Source organism: Ochotona curzoniae, unplaced genomic scaffold (genome assembly GCF_017591425.1).
Source record: "Ochotona curzoniae isolate NIBS_2020 unplaced genomic scaffold, NIBS_Ocur_1.0 contig_1274, whole genome shotgun sequence".
In the NCBI taxonomy this organism is placed as follows: domain Eukaryota; kingdom Metazoa; phylum Chordata; class Mammalia; order Lagomorpha; family Ochotonidae; genus Ochotona; species Ochotona curzoniae.
The window spans coordinates 7,608,059-7,624,455 of record NW_024465023.1 but is presented as its reverse complement, the minus strand read 5'-3'; the positions used below and the strand labels follow the sequence as shown (position 1 = coordinate 7,624,455).

At 39.2% G+C, this 16,397-nt stretch overlaps 1 protein-coding gene across 1 annotated transcript in view; it reads right to left on the bottom strand.

Moving 5' to 3' along the window:
* SHROOM4 (shroom family member 4) overlaps positions 1-16,397 on the bottom strand; it is a 205,591-nt gene that overhangs the window by 83,381 nt on the left and 105,813 nt on the right. The window contains exon 2 of the mRNA XM_040998630.1: positions 14,606-14,757. Coding sequence (XP_040854564.1) covers positions 14,606-14,757 — 152 coding nt within the window. The remainder of the gene's footprint in view (positions 1-14,605; positions 14,758-16,397) is intronic.

The window sequence follows — 16,397 nt, the reverse complement described above, 5'->3', positions numbered from 1 at the left end:
ATTAACAGAGGTGAAGAAGGGAAGAACTGAAAGGAGCTCATTGCTTTAAATAATAAACAGGTCACTGGTACTACTGACCAGAGTCACCGAGGCATGTTGTAAGTCATGCTTGAGAAAGGAAAGTGGGAATACAAGTAGTCAGTGAAGACAACTTTACAAAATAGTTTACCTGTGAAGGAATGAAAAACAGGACAATATGTAAAGATGAACAGAGGACTAGGAAAAGCTTGTTCTCAAGATATGAAAGACTTGAGCTGGTTCCCAGAATTTAGGGGAAGGGGATAAAGAAAAAAGAATAGGCTGATAGAACTTGAAGAAAGGAGAGCAGAAACTAAAGGAGATTTCATAAGGAAGTGAAGAAAAATGAGATCCAAGATACAGGTAAAAAAAAAAAAAACTGGGCATGTCTAAGCAAGGAGATAAACTCTTTTAAAAGATGTGCTCCTCTGGGTTTCAAGACGATAAGGGCAGAAAAATGTCACTTAGACCCATCTACACAAACAGAGTCTTAAATGCTAAGATGAAGCTTTTGGACTTATTTCTGTAGGCAATTTGGGCTTTTTTGAGAAAAGGAATGACATGACCCAGGCTAAACACAATAGAGATCTCATAACTCATGAGGTTTACCCGAAGCACAATTATTGCTGATTGAAATAAATACAGAGATGTACTTTAGAAAGATTAATTTGGCAGAAGTGCATAGAATGAGTTGGAGGGCATCCAGACAAGAGGTAATGAGTCCCTGGCAGTAGTAAGAAGAAAGCAACGGAGATAGATGAGCTGGAGAAAGAGCTCAGAAAAGACTTAGAGACTGGTGGGTAATAAAATGGGGACTAAAAGGGGATTCAGCCACTGTGGACATACAGAATGGGAACGACACCATGGGCAGGACATGAGGACAGAAAGTCTGGAGCTCGGGAGGAGGGGACACCGGGGATGTGGGGAGAGATGTGGCAAAGAGAAGTGAGATGTGAGAAGAGAAGTGAAATCCTTCCAAGTAGATCAATTCATACATGAAAAGCTGGAAGAGGGGAAAGTCAAGGTAAAAGATAAACCACAAGCTTACATTAGGTACAGGAAGAAACCCTCTAGCAGGCAAGAAGCTTCCTTGAGGAAGTAAGCAAATGTGAGACATCACCAAAAACAAAAATGTTAAAACAAAAAAGTTTGACGGGTAAGTTGCTGTTTGCAGTCCTACCTCTGTCACTGCCAATTTGTGCAGTTTAAGAAAGCCCCTTCCTCATTCTAGGAAGTTCGGTTCCCTCATCTACCCAATGGGGTCACTCAATACAGAGATCTCTATGGGTTTTCATAGCACATTTTCCTTTAGTTACAGTTTGACGTTGGTGTATGACCAAAGTTTTGGTTTTTGCTTTGGTAGGAGAAGGGCAGAAAACTTTTTAGGTCAAGGAACAAAATGAAAAAAAAAAAAAAAAACCAGCGAAAAGGCACATTTAACTGAAGAAAATCATCTTAGAGCTGGTTGTTTTTCACAGCTTGTGCTATCCTACCCAATTATTATTCTGATTCACAACGATTAAGGTATGATTCTGTGATTGATAATAACACCTGGTCTACATTGTCCAAGGGCTAGCAATTAAAGAGAAATTTGTGTAATGACATTTAAACCAGTATTGTACTCCCTGCTCAAATCAGTACTGAAAGACACACACTGTCTTCCCTAGGCTCATTAAAAAGAACAGTTACCAAACGCCTTCTCTATCTCAAGTACTTCCACATATTCATGCACAAGGTAACTTCTGCAAAAGCAGGGTTTTCTTTTAAAACTATCATATTAATTGTATTACTAATACCTGAAATAGTGCTTAGCACATAGTCAGCGCTCACTAAACACTCAGCAAGTGATCTGAAAATGTCAGTGCGTACCATCTCATTTAACCCTTGTCAAGAACTTGCAAAACAGATACAGTATTCTGAGTATAAACGTGGAAAAAGAATGGCTAAAAGTTGGTATATACCTTTACTAAATACATACAACCAGTAGGCATTATACCAGGAGCAAACATCACAGATTCTAAGCTCCAGATAGACAGGGAATGTCCTGTGGTTACCCCAGAAGCTAATCCAGATTACAGTAGCACTGAATATATATTTTGTGCATAGAAGCAAGCAAGTAAACACATGTTTGTGTTAATCCAAGTACCGTTCATTTTGTCCTAAACCACCCAAACGGTCACTTGGATTCAAAATAATTCAGTTTTGCCCATATGTTTGTTGGTTTAAATATTCTGCAATTTCTGGTTGATTCGCAATTTGTATTCTAAGATGGCTATTTCAGTCTTGTTTCACCTTTAGATAGAATTTCAGTGTTTTATTCTTGGAGGATTCTTTACATCTCCGCCTGCAGTTGTCCTTTAAAGGGCAGGAGGAAGCAAACATTTTAGGCTCAGTAGCCTGAATGGGATGCTGGCATTGCAGGTGGAGGGTTACCCTCATACGTCACTGCACCAGCCCTGTAAATGAACATTTTAAAAGGTATTAAAAATTTATCATTGGGGCCAGCATTGTAGCACAGTGAGTTAAGCTCCCAGTTGTAACTCTGGAATCCCGTATCAGAGCACTGATTCTATTCCCAGTAGCTGTGCTTGCTGCTAAACATATCCACAGAGGCAGCAAAGGATGGCTCAAGAAACTGGGTCCCTGTCACCCATGCAGGAGGCCCCAGTGGAGTTCCAGGCTCTGGGTGACAGCCACCTAAGTCAAAGATACCAAAGAAGGTGATTTAAAAAAACTACCCAAAGGCTGAGTCTTAAAATCTGTGAATATGAAGGCGTGACCCAGGGAGAGCAAAGGAGAAGGTTACTCCAGGCACAAAGGAAGGAATGGAAGTCACAGGGTTGAGAAACAGCATAATATTCTTGGAGAATGGTCCAACAAGGAGCTCCAGACAAAGCTGCCAGTGCAAGTACAGATGAGGACAAACAATGTTTCTATTAGCACGCCTCTGGGCAACTACAGCCACCGACCAGGTTTTGGCAGGAGGATCATATAATTGAATCTGTGTTTTGGATTCATCTTTGTGGTAACACCTTGGCAAACAGATCCGAGGCAGCTAAGGAGCTACTGAACAGTTCAGGAGAGAGAGATCATGAGACATTGACCTGGGGCAATGACAATACAAATTGAGAAAAGTGAAGAAAAAGTAAGCATGGCTTAATGAGCAAGAGTCAGGAATGTCTCCGGTTTCCCACTTGGATAGGGGAATGAATGAGGGTATCACGAGCTGCTATGCTTAGGTGTGAGAGTTGGATAGCTTGATGGATTCAGATTTATACACCCTGTAATTCAATTTTCTATTAAGCTATCATTTGAAGATCCTATCAGGTTGCTGATAAGCATCTGAAATGTGGGGAGAGATTAGAAATAGAGATCCAGTCATTAATACAGAAGTGGTCTTTTAAAACTACCCAAATGGGGGAGCTCAGACTAAATGGGTCAAGAGAATCATGAACCATACTAGTTAAAAGGAAGCTTGGTAGAACAGGACAAAAATGAAACTCGAGACCCCTGACTGCATCGAAAAGCAGGAATGACGAGAGTAAGGTATGGCAGAGTAAGAAAGAGATGACGTTATAACAGAATTGAATTTCTTTCCTAAACGATTCTAGAAATGAAAGCCTAATCCCTCAAGGCAGTGGTTTTCAAACTGTGAGCTTTTCATTTGGAAAGCTTGTTAAACACATTGCAGGAAACCATCCCCAGAGTCTTGATTCAGTAGGTCCATGGTGGTGCAATCTGCATGTCTAATGAGTTCCTAAGGGAGGCTCACAGTGAGGAAGATCGCTCTGCAGCATTCACTGTATGTAATGAATTAACGCCTCTCTTACTTAGCTGGAGGGCTTCTAGTTGTTTGCCATCCTCAGGAAAATGGAACTAATAGTCATGGATTATTATTTTTTTTTATGTTCTGTAATTTAGATGAGGAATCCAGATAGAAAAAAAAAAGCTGAAGGTGTCAGCAGGAGGGGGCGGGGGTCAATGAGAGCAGGGCCCACACTGAAGTTTTGCATGATGAAATCACCAGACTCTAACATGATTCAGATCTTCAGTAAACTTAAGTGCTTGTTAGCTGAAAGACTGGCATAGTCTGTGGGATAGCTGGGAAAGTGAGCTACTGAAACAGAAAGATTTATCTGTGAAATTAATATCAAGGATTTGTAAGACTAGAAAGTTGTGATCTTCTACAAGGAAGATGACACAGTATAACGGGCAGAATTGGGTTCGAAAAGGTAACTGTGAAGCAGGTGCCAAAATACAAACCGGAAGTGAGAGAATGACCTGGAGCTTGGCAGATAAGCTTTGCTAAGGGAATACATGTGACAAAGTCCACTTGCCTCAACTTCAAAAATAAAGGGCCAATATGTTCCTAGCATCACCGTTCACAACAGCCAAAATATATAACCAAGCAAGGTGTTCATCATCATAGGAGTGGATAAGGAAAATAGGGCCTATATATGTGTGCACAAGTGCGCGCGCACACACACAGGAACACTATTTTGCTACTAAAAATAATGAAATTCTGCCATTTGCAGCAAAATGGATACATCAGGAAGATATCATGTTGAGTGAAATAACCAAATACAGAAAGACAAACACTACATGTTCTCCTTTATGTGGCAATTCAAATAAAGAAAAGAAAAAAGGAAGGGGAAGGGGAAGGGGAAGGGGAAGGGGAAGGGGAAGGGGAAGGGGAAGGGAAGGGAAGGGAAGGGAAGGGAAGGGAAGGGAAGGGAAGGGAAGGGAAGGGAAGGGAAGGGAAGGGAAGGGAAGGGAAGGGAAGGGAAGGGAAGGGAAGGGAAGGGAAGGGAAGGGAAGAAGGGCTGGCACTGTGGCATAGTGAGTTAAACCTCCACCTATGGTGCCAGTGTCCCATATGGGTGCCTGTTCAAATTCCAGCTGCTCCATGTCCAATCCAGCTCCCTGCTAATGAGCTTGGAGAGGTGGTGAAGGGAGCTTGGGCCCCTGCACTCACGTGGGAGACTCAGAAAAAGCTCCAGGCTCTTGGCTTCAGACTGGCTCAGTCATTACAGAGACTTGGGAAGTGAACCAGCAGATGAAAGATCTCTCTTTCTCTGTGTATCCTGTCTCTGTAATTCTGCCTTTCAAATATATAGATAATTTTTCTTTTAAACTTTGCATACATTTTCTTAAATAACAAAAATTTTAAAAAAAGAAAAAGAAATGTCTATGTGTTTCCGTATCACTGCATATACAGTTTTGTCAAAGTTGGTTTTATGTCTTTGTGAAACCAATGGTTCCGAATGCTATGGTAGTCCAGTTTCAGTGATCGGGGACTATCCTGGTGAAATCGTAATTTTTCCATTTGATTATTATTTACAGCCCTTGCCTAGAACTCCACTAAACTAGGATACTTTCGCTTGTGAATTGCTCAACTCTTTATTTGCTGGACCATTAAGCCCTTGACTGTAATGTAAATTAAAGATACGCTATCTCAAAAGTGAAGGGGAGAAGGAGGAAAGGCGAAAGGGATAGATCAGAAGGAAGGGAGGGTGAAAGGCAGAGTCGTTACATTGGTGGAACTGTATCTATGAACTATATTGCACCTATTTAAAAACTAAAAAAAAAAGTTAAAAGACAAATAAATGGTGGTGAAGTGATAAGATTGTGTGGCTGTCTAGCCAGAGCGTGTTCAATCCAGGGCAAGTGAATATGCTGTTATTGGAATTTGTCTCTTCCTTTTCTCTGATAGAAAATTGCCGTAAGAATTTACCTACCGCATCAAAATCCATATGTACACATCTTTCTTTGTGAATAATTTTGTAGTTTCTTTCATATATACCCTCTTTGTTTTATGCATTTTTTCTTTAACGTATTCCTGAGTACTTTTTGTGTGTTTACTTGTTATTGTAAATGGAGAGCATTTGTTAATATGATATCTAGTTATTGTGGTATATTATACTTTTAAATTAATATGTACATTTGTTTTACTTCTGCTTTGAACTGGTTGTAAAACTTTAGGTGTCCTCATTAATTTAAGTGCTCATTAAGTAGAATCAATTTATATGTGTATGTCAAGATTTTACCTGTTTAAAATTTCTTTTATTACTTGTAATTGCTATGGTCCTCTGTGGTTGAATCAAATATAATTTCATTTCTAGACTTTGAATATACACTTAAGAACTGGGTAACATATTCACTTTTATAATAGACTGCCAGGTTTTGGTGCTAAAGTAACGCTAGCTTAAAAAGTATGGGGACAACTATTTGGCCTAGCGCTTCAGATGCCACTGGAATGTTCGCATCCCATGTCAGAGTGCCTGGATTAAGTCCTGGTTCCACTATCCATTCTAGCCACCTACTAATGCACACTGTTGGAGGCCGAAATGACAGCTAAAATACTCAGGTCCAGGCAACCGGCATGGGAGATCTGAAGTGAGGCTCCCAAGTCTTAGCTAAACACGCCCTGACTTTGCAGGCGTTCGAGGAGTGAAACAGCAGATGAAAGATCTCTGCCTCTGCTCCCAAACTGGAACATGTAAATGACTCAGCAACATTGTCAATTCTAGAGTGCTCTCACAGAATGGAACTTGTTTATACCAAGAAAATTGGAGAAAATTGAGTAATAAAAATATCTGTCTCTAAAGTATTGTGGGCAATTCGTCTTTCATATCATTTTCCACGTTTCTGCTCCTACAAAACCATCCCGTTTTCAACTTCTCAATAAGTTCTGCTACCTAACATTTTGTTAGATGCTTTTAACTTGCAGTGAGAGTTTTGCTGATTTACCCTCCCCCCTCAAATGCCCACAACAGCCAGCGTTGGGCCATTGAACACAGGAGCCCAGAATCCAATCTCAGCCTCTCACAGGGGTGGTAGGAATTCAGTAATACTTGAATCATCATCTGCAGGAACAGACGATGCAGTAGCAAGAAGCTGGACCAGAGCAGAGGAACCAGGACTCAAACCAGCTGCTGTGCTATGGGGTGTGGGTATCCAAAGACGTGACTTACCTGCTCTATCAACTGCCTGCTTACAATTGCACTAATATGTCTTTAAGAAATCTTAGTATTGGTTGTTAAATTACATCTAATACTTTAAATTTTGTTTTATTATCCATCTTTGTTTTTTTTTTATTACATTTACTACAGGCTTATTCATTTTTAATCACCCTCCCAAAACTCTATACCTCTTGGCTTCATATTACATTGCATATTAGTCATATAATTTCACCCTTAATTCTAATAATAAAAATTATTATGAATTTACTTCTGAATACTGCTGTCAAAATTCTGATAAACCATGGTCTCATTTTCATTATTTTTCATTAGTCTGCTAGTATTTGTTTGGCCTAATACTTGCATATAAATGTATTCTGCAATATTCCAAGTGGTTGAAGATTTATTTGAATGTGTTTTTATTTTGAAAACACTATATAATATCAGAGAAGGAGGTCTTCACGATTTCTACTTTCAAGAGTTTTGCGAAGGTTTTCTTTATGGTATAACATGACAGTTAAAAATATTTTCTGTAATTTTTTCTTTGTATTACAGCTTTTTCTTTACATATTTGAATGTGCTGTTTTTGTTTTAAAAAATTATGACTACAATCACATAAAATTGATCTCTTGGGTTTAACATTATTGCATGCTTAATGTTCCTGATTCATCTTTTGCAAATGCAGATGGAACAAACTCAAATATCTATTTTGGAAAACTGATTGATCAGAAGGAGGTGAGCTTGGATTCTGAGAAGTCAGTGGAAAGGTTCTTAAAATAGTTCAAGTGAGAAGTCATGGGGGAGTTAAAGGCAATAGAGAAGATTCTAACAGGTTAGAGACATCAAGACTTGTAATTACTCATGCTGGAGAAAGGTTTAGCAAGAGATGAGTGTGATACCCCTAATTCTGACTTAATTGGTCATTATTTTATAATAAAAGAGGAGCAAGAGCTGGGTTGGCTTTTCAGAATAGGCCATTTTCTTCATATTCTTTTCTTTATGTCGAATCTCAAAGACCTAAAAGGTCAGGGTTGGATCTTTGCCAGTTGATTGCTTACTCAAACCAAAGATCTTCAATCTCCATGTAAAACACTAGGCTGAATATTCATAAACTTCAGTAAAACCACATTTGTTTTCCGTGATAAGAGCTCTTCCATCAACTGTTTAGACTAAGCTAAAAGGAATTAATCTATAGGATACCCAGGGTAGCCTGTATGTGAAGGTGACATTTGCCACAAGAGGGCAGCATCACCTAATAAATTATACATTGAACGTTTGGCCCAATAGGGGCTGAGTTGGGGGAGGCAGTGTAAGTTCATGGAGCCAGAGGGCCTCCCACTCTATAAACACCAAAACTTCCTTTTGTCTTCAAGGCCACAATTGTAGTTACTCCTCAGTGATTGGTAGTGGCAGATGTTCCTACAGTGGGAGGAAAGAAGACATGAAATTTATCAAGGGAGGCTGAAGGGGAAGCCCCTGAATCCTCTCACTCTTGTAACACAGTCAGAAGTCACCCAGGATGGCGTACACATTCTTTATAAGTGTTGGTGTCTGTACAACCGGCATCTCACAAGGGCCTCTATTTCCTGTTTAAATTTTTGCTACCCCTAAACAGTTCCCAGCACATCTTTAGGATAGGTGGCAATTCATGCCAGAGTTCCAATGTCCTCCCTACTTGACAATAATTGGTAATTCCAAGTATGGCTTTTTTCATTCCACAGGGAAAAGAATAGAATGCCCTAAGAAATCATTTTGCAAAAGTCATTTTTATAATGCTTTCACTTAATTGTCATAACACTGCCATTATACTAAGAACTATTATTCCCCATGTGACAGGGTAAGAAACAACATATATAGCCATATATGACTTTAAAATGAAAATTCTTACAAATACTCCAAGCTGCTTCCACAAAACGTCTTATTTTAAACCTAATCCAGGCCACTGTTGTGACCTTCCTGGTTAAGCCATTACCCTCAACGGCCATATCCCACCCATTAGCACCCGCTCAAGCTCTAATTGTTCCACTTCCAACCCAGCTCCCGGCTCACGCAGCTGGGAAAGCAGCAGCAGATGGCCCAAGTGCTTGGGCACATGCCACCCACGTTTGAGACCTGGAGGACACTCCTGGCTCCTAGCTTCAAATGAAATCATAAATCTAAAATAAAATAAAAGATAAATCATAACTAATACAAAATCAAATTGGTGATAATGTGCCTACTGTATTAAATAATATTTAACCTGCCACCTAAGTCATAATAAATCACTGAGATCGTGTTATTCCCTTCTTAACCCCAAATCTTTTTCTCCTAATTTTTTTTCTCTTTGAGATACATTATTTGAATGGAGACTATGAAAAAATAAGACAATTAAATATGGCTGCTCTGTTTCCAGCCTGGATTTTTGCATGGTGTCTGGTCACTGAGAGGAGGACCTTAACGGGATAAGGAGTTGATGTTGGATTTAGTCTTGTGTGTGAAATGCTTCTGAAACATTTAAGTATAAATGCCCAGCATAAAGCTGGCACTGGCTATGGTGTCTGGGGTAAAGGAGATAAAGTCATCAACAAATAGATAAAAGTTGAAGCTGCAGGCCTGGGTGTGACTTCATGTGACATATTCATGAAATTAGAAAGGGTGGGACTTAGGAAAACACAAACAGCTAAGGACTGGAAGGGCAGGTTGTCAAGGAATCTGGTTTAAAAAACAGAAAAATCAGAAAGCAAGATGTTTTTCAGCATGTTGAAACGAAGTGTTTTATAAAAGAGGGTGGAAGGTATAATCCAGAGCAATAATTTCAAACGGCTTCTCTAAGTTACATGTGACGTAGATTAAAAATGATGCACTACTTCCCATCCAGCTCCCTGCTTATGGCCTGGGGAAAGCAGTTGAGGACAACCCAAAGCCTTGGGACCCTGCACCTGTGTGGGAGATCCAGAAGAAGCTCCTGGCTCCTGGCTTCGATCAGCTCAGCTGTTGCCGTTGCGGCCACTTGGGGAGTCAACCAGTGGTTTCAAGATCTTTCTTCCTGTCTCTCCTCTCTACAAATCTGACTTTCCAATAAAAATAAAAAATAAAATAAAATTTTAAAAAATGGTTAAAAAATGGTTTAAAAAATGGTTAAAAGGAACAAAGAAGATCACTATATAATGATCAATGGATCAACTCTGCAAGAAGATATGACTATTATAAATGCATATGCACTTACATCCAGTGTACCCAGTTTTATATAAATAACCATTGATAAGTCTAAAAGTGAGAGACAAGCTCTAATACAGTAAGATCCCATTTGCACCAATGGATCAACCCAGCAAGAAATGTCAAACAAGAAACAACAGTGCTAATCTACACTATGGACCGATGAACTTGACAGACACCTAGGAAGCATTCTTACCCCACAGCTGCAAAGCATACTTTCTCTTTCATCAGTACATGGAACATTCTCTAAGACAACCATATAGCAGACCATAAAAACAATTCTGAAAGCATTTTTAAAAATTGAAATTGTATTGTATGCCTTTTCTGAATCACAATGGAATGAAGCTGGAAATAAGAACCAAAAGGAAACTCTATAAATTCCTACATCAAAAAGTGGAAAGAAAAATTTAAAAAGCAATACAGAAAACTAATAAGATGAACAGCTGGATTTAAAACACTGATCATTGACTAGAACAAGAAAAAAGAGAAATCAACAAAATTAGGAATGAAAAAGGAGATATTTTGAAGAATCAATTAAAAACTAGTATGAAAACCCATATGCCAACAAATTGGAAAATCTAGAAGAAAGAGATTTCTGGAAACATATAATTTACCAAAACTGAGGTATGAATACATAGAAAATCTGAAATAATAACAAATGTTGAGACTGAAAGAGTAACAAGGAGTCTCCCAACAAAGAAAAGCCCAGGAACAGGTCATTTCAAGGCTTAACCAAAGCTGTAAGGAAAAAGCAATATGAATTCTTCTCAAATTACTCAAAACAGTTGAAAAGGAGTAAAGTCTTCCAGTCTCATTCTATGAGGCCAGCATTACCTTAATTCCAAAACCAGGAAGTATACAACAATAAAAAAGAAAACTATGGCCCACTATCACTGATTAATGTAGAAGCAAAAAGTTCTCAACAAAATACTAGCAAAGGAAATTCAGCAATATTTCAAAAGATTATCCACACCAACAAAGAGGGCTTTTTCCCAGGATGCAAGGATGATTATTCAACATATGCAAATCAATAAGCATGAGACATCACATTAACAGAATAAAGGATGAAATCCATATGATTATCTCAACAGACACAGTGAACACATTTGGTATAATACAATAGTCTTTCATGATATAACCCTTCAAATGCTAGATATAGAAGAAACATACATTGTCAATAAATACAATGTGTAAAAATCCTACAACCACAATCATACTGAATGGGGAAAAAGCTAGAGGGGAGGCCTTCCCACTCAGATCTAGAACCAGGCAAAAATACCTACTTGCACAACTTTTATTCAACATATTTCTGAAAATTTTAGCCAGCACCAATAGGGAACAAAAGTAATAATAAAGGGGATTCAAATTGGAGAAGAGAAAGTCAAACTGTGTCTGTTCTCAGATCCCATGATTCTTTACATAGAATGAAAGACTCCACTAAGAGACTATTGGATGTGATAAAAGAATTGAGCAAAATTGCAGGATCCAAAATAAACAAATAAATAAAACAAGTATTCTTATGCACCAACAATGATCTGACAGTATGGAATATACTAAAAAAAAAAAAAAAACCCAAAAGGGGATCCACCATATGACCCAGCCATCTCACTCCTTATTAATATGTCCAGAGGAGTCAATACATCAAAGAGATAACTGTACTCCTGTGTGGCCCAATTTAGAATGGCAAAGGTAACAATCTAAATACCAATCACCTGATGATTGGATAAAGAAAGTATGATATATATGCACAGTGGAATATCACGCAACTGGGAAAAAAAATCCTGGGGCTGGTACTGTAGTATATTAAGCTAAGCTTCCATCTTCAGTGCCAGCATCCCAGATATGATCAGGTTCGTGTTCCAGCTGCTTTATTTCCAATCCAGCTCCCTGCTAATGGCGCCAGAATTCAGCAGAGGATGGCCCAAGTCCTCAGGCCCCACACCCATGTGAGACATCAGAAGATGCTCCTTGCTCCTGCCTTCAGCTCTGCTCAGGCTTTGCTCATGGCCCATGACCTTTAGGAATTAACCAGCAGATGGAAGATCTCTTTATCTCTGTCTCTCTGCCTTTCAAATAAAATGAAAATAAATCTTTTTTAAAAATAACGAAATTGACTTTTTCAAGAGATTCACTTCTTCATTTGAAAATTAAAACTTACTGAGATTTCTATCCACTATTTGACTCCCAAGATGGACACAATGGCCAGAGATGGATCAGGAGTCAGGAGGTTCATCCAGGTACCCTACATAGGTGGAAGGGGCCCAAATGCTTGGGTCATCTTCTGCTGCTTTTCCCAAGCGGTTAGGAATGAACTAGATCAGAAGTGGAGCAACCAAGATGTCAACTGTTACACATATGGACTACCCACATCATACTGGGCAGCCTTACCATGTTACAACACTGGCTCCAAAATCCTAACCCTTGTAAAAAAGTAGATGGAATTGGAAGTCATTATGCTAAGTGAAATAAACCAGACACAGAATGAAAAATAATCATGCTTTTTTTTCATATGTGGAAGTTAATATAGAGAGAGTATAAAGATGGTATTGGTATTATATTGTTTCATATACAGTTTATAAACATAGTCTTCACTAAATTATACCATCTACGTGACATTATATGTCTTTCCTCAGTTTATGATCATTGCCATGAATCTCTCATTTTACAATATTAACTTCCCGGTTTTCAAAGAAATAAGAGTATTCTTTTTTTTTTTAAAGATTTATTTTTATTATTTTTTTATTGGAAAGGCGGATATACAGAGAGGAGAGACAGAGAGGAAGATCTTCCGTCTGATGATTCACTCCCCAAGTGAGCGCAACAGGCCGATACTATGCCAATCCGAAGCCAGGAGCCTCTTCCAGGTCTCCCACGCGGGTGCAGGGTCCCAAGGCTTTGGGCCGTCCTCGACTGCTTTCCCAGGCCACAGGCAGGGAGCTGGAAGGGAAGTGGAGCTGCCGGGATTAGAACCGGCGCCCATATGGGATCCTGGGCGTGCAAGGCGAGGAGCTTTAACCACTTGCGCCACCGCGCCGGGCCCAGAAATAAGAGTATTCTTACGTGTGTATTATAGCTACACATGAAGCAAACATGGTACGACATTAAAAATTGTTGAATCTTAAAATACATTTTTAAAATGCATCTAGAAGCACAAAGGAGAAAAATCAGTGTCATCCTCTGCCCCATAAATGTGTACAATTATTATTAACTAGCTATTTTACAAAAAAAGAAACTAAAAATAAAGGAAAGACTCCATGGGCTTAGAATATTCAATTATTTGCATTTTTAAAATCAGAGTTGTTCCAGTGGCATTCTGAGCATCTGAATTCAGACTGTAGGGAGTGGAAAACGAAATGGCAGGTGCAAAAGTGGAGACAGGGAGCACAGACTCCTTTTGAGATTGAATGTGAACAGAGGAAGGAGGATGGGCAGCTGACAGAAGGAGGAGTGTACGAAGATGCTTTCAAATAGTATTCTAACAAGCACTAAGATGGAGAACGGCAGGCAAGTAACTGGCTAAAGGAAACAAATCAACAGAGACGAGTAAGTCTGAGCGCCAGGAGTCCTAGCAAAGGCCAAATGAGAGAAAGGCCATAGAGCAAGTTTACCAACACGCAGCAGCTTTGCTGCATAACCTCCATGTCCATGGATGAGCAAATCTCAACAATTTGTGTCAAAACATAATGTACCTTGTGGTGAAACTTTTGAAATCCACATGTTTTTCATAATATGCATTTTCCTTACCTTCCTTTTGCTTCTTTGTCATTCCAATTACCTGGAATATCTTATTTTTCAAAATCTCCATGTTTGCTTGAATTCTGCCTCCTCTGTGATCATTGATCCCTTCCAAAGTGATTTCTATTTCTAATTATAATAGCAATTTTCTGTTTGAACAATCTACTTGAAAATCACAGAAAACCCTGTGAAACCTCCTCTACTGCTTTCTCTTTTTTTAAAAAAAATCTATTGTTAGTTGGTCACATGTGTGTCTTTTCTCCCCTGTTAGTTTGTAACATTCATTAAGAGTAGAGTTTCTGTCTTAAAGTTTGCCAGGGTCCCTTTAAATCTCCACTGATATGTGGTTGATCAGTGGCAACCTGTTATGAAAGAGGAAATGGGAAAAATGTTGAGTTAAGTAGGCATTTGGTGTATTTTGAGTCGCTTAGTTTTCTCAAGTCCATATAAAAAACTGAGTCTTACAGGGACAAAATAAATGATGAATAGCAACATGGCTAGTATGTGGCAGTATCAAGCTTTGCCCCAAAAGGCCTTTCTTCTATATCATTCTGTTTCAGTTGTCCATAGAATTCTGTTCCCATGAAACCCCACTGTCCTTGATGGCTTTATTAGGGGCATACCTCTATCAATGCTTTATTACCAATCAAGTAGTTTCAAGGGCTTCTGTTCCTTACAGCAAGTCTCCTGCACCTTACCTCCTGACAATCAGCTTGAGGATCCGGAAGGAGCCTTTGATGAGGATGAGGGCCTCTTGGCGGGAGCCATATAATGGAGTGCCATTGATATTCACCAGCTCATCACCAGTCTTCATCTTCTGGGACAGGGCTGCTTTGCCTCCATCTTCAATCTGCGTTGCAAAGAACAAACAGAAAGCAGGTGGTAAGGCAAATTCTTCCTCCAAATTCTACTTCCTGTTTTCTCTCAACCATGGACCCACAAACAATACTGGGAAATCACTGCAGCCAGCTCCCAAGAGCACCTAAGGTGCTGATCACGGGCCATCATTTAGTGAAGGCAAAATTTGGGCAAGCCCTTGAGAAAGAAGGAAACAAAAAGCAAGCAACCCCTGCCTGAAGCAAAGAAAAGTTGAGCATGACACAGCAGAATAGAGCCACAAATGACAGCCACAAGATCTAGACTCCAGCCAAATGAACTTTGCTGTCTTTTCCTATCCTTGAGTAGAATGACAAGCTAGAGTTTGGATTCTGGCTCTACTACTTCACAGTGGTACGACTCTAAGTAAATCATGTAGCAACTCTATGTCTCAATTATCTTGTGTGTGAAATGTAGATACCAAGATACTGGTCTCAGGGGATCGTTAGCATGTGAGTGTTCCACAAAAGGCTTGTGGAAGGGACTAATATTTGGAGCAGTGGCTAAGATTTTGCAAAGTACCTAGATTCAAGTCCCAGCTCTCCTTCCAACTCCAGCTTCCTACTAATGTACACCATGGGAAAAAGCAGCACTGGCAAAGTGTTTGAGTGCCTGCCTAGGGGACCTGGATTCAGTTTTCAGCTCCTAGCTTTGACCCTGCCCAGCCCTTGCACTTGCAAGAGATTGAGCAGTAAACCAGTTAATGGGACACCTCGCTTTCTCTTCCTCTCTCTTTCTGTCTTTCAAATAAATTTTAAAAATTATAATCAAAATAAAGGGTAGTAAAAAATTAAATGATTTAGGTAAACAAAATGTTGAAATCTATACACAGTCTTCAAACACTTCATGGAAATGCATATTATGAGAAATTATACATGGATTTAATTTTTTTTCTATGAATGGTTTCTATAAATGATTATTAAATTTCATTTCCCCACAAAGTTTTTGAAGTAGCTTCATATGGAATGTCTGGGAACAGTAAGTCTTGAATAAATATGAGCTGTTATTATTATAACGAGAGGGCTGACTCTGAAGACCTTAATGGTAGCTTTCAGATCAATAGTTTGCAAGTAGCAGTGCAAATTCAAAAGATACAAAATCGGTTCAAAGTAGTCACTCAATTAGCGGTGGCTCTTTAGCAAGTGCCTAGCATAATGCTCTCAGTGCTTGGCACACTGTACATGCCAAAAAAGCTGAGACTATGGTGCTTCTTGTGACCATGGCTAAAAAAATGATCAAGCCTGGAAGTACCAAACACTAAGGCAGAAATCATAACATGTGCGGTAGACAAAAACAAAGCAAACAAGGTCCCTGAGGGTCCTTGCCTCATGCTGATCTTATATGCAAGCTTCCTTTTACCACCAAGGTGAGTTCTACCTATTAGAATATCAATTTGAGTCGTCTCATCCATTATTCCTTAAATGTTCAGTAAATTTCTATTAAGTGCAAGACTGCATATTAAAAGCTAGAGATATGGACATAAACAAAGCTCATAGTTCTTAGTTTACAAGGCGAGTTACTGTCTAACATTTATATGCCCACTGTAATGGACAGGTAGGAAACAGTTTCATATGCAATGTGATTAAGAGAAGTTGTTTGGGATAGGGATAGGAC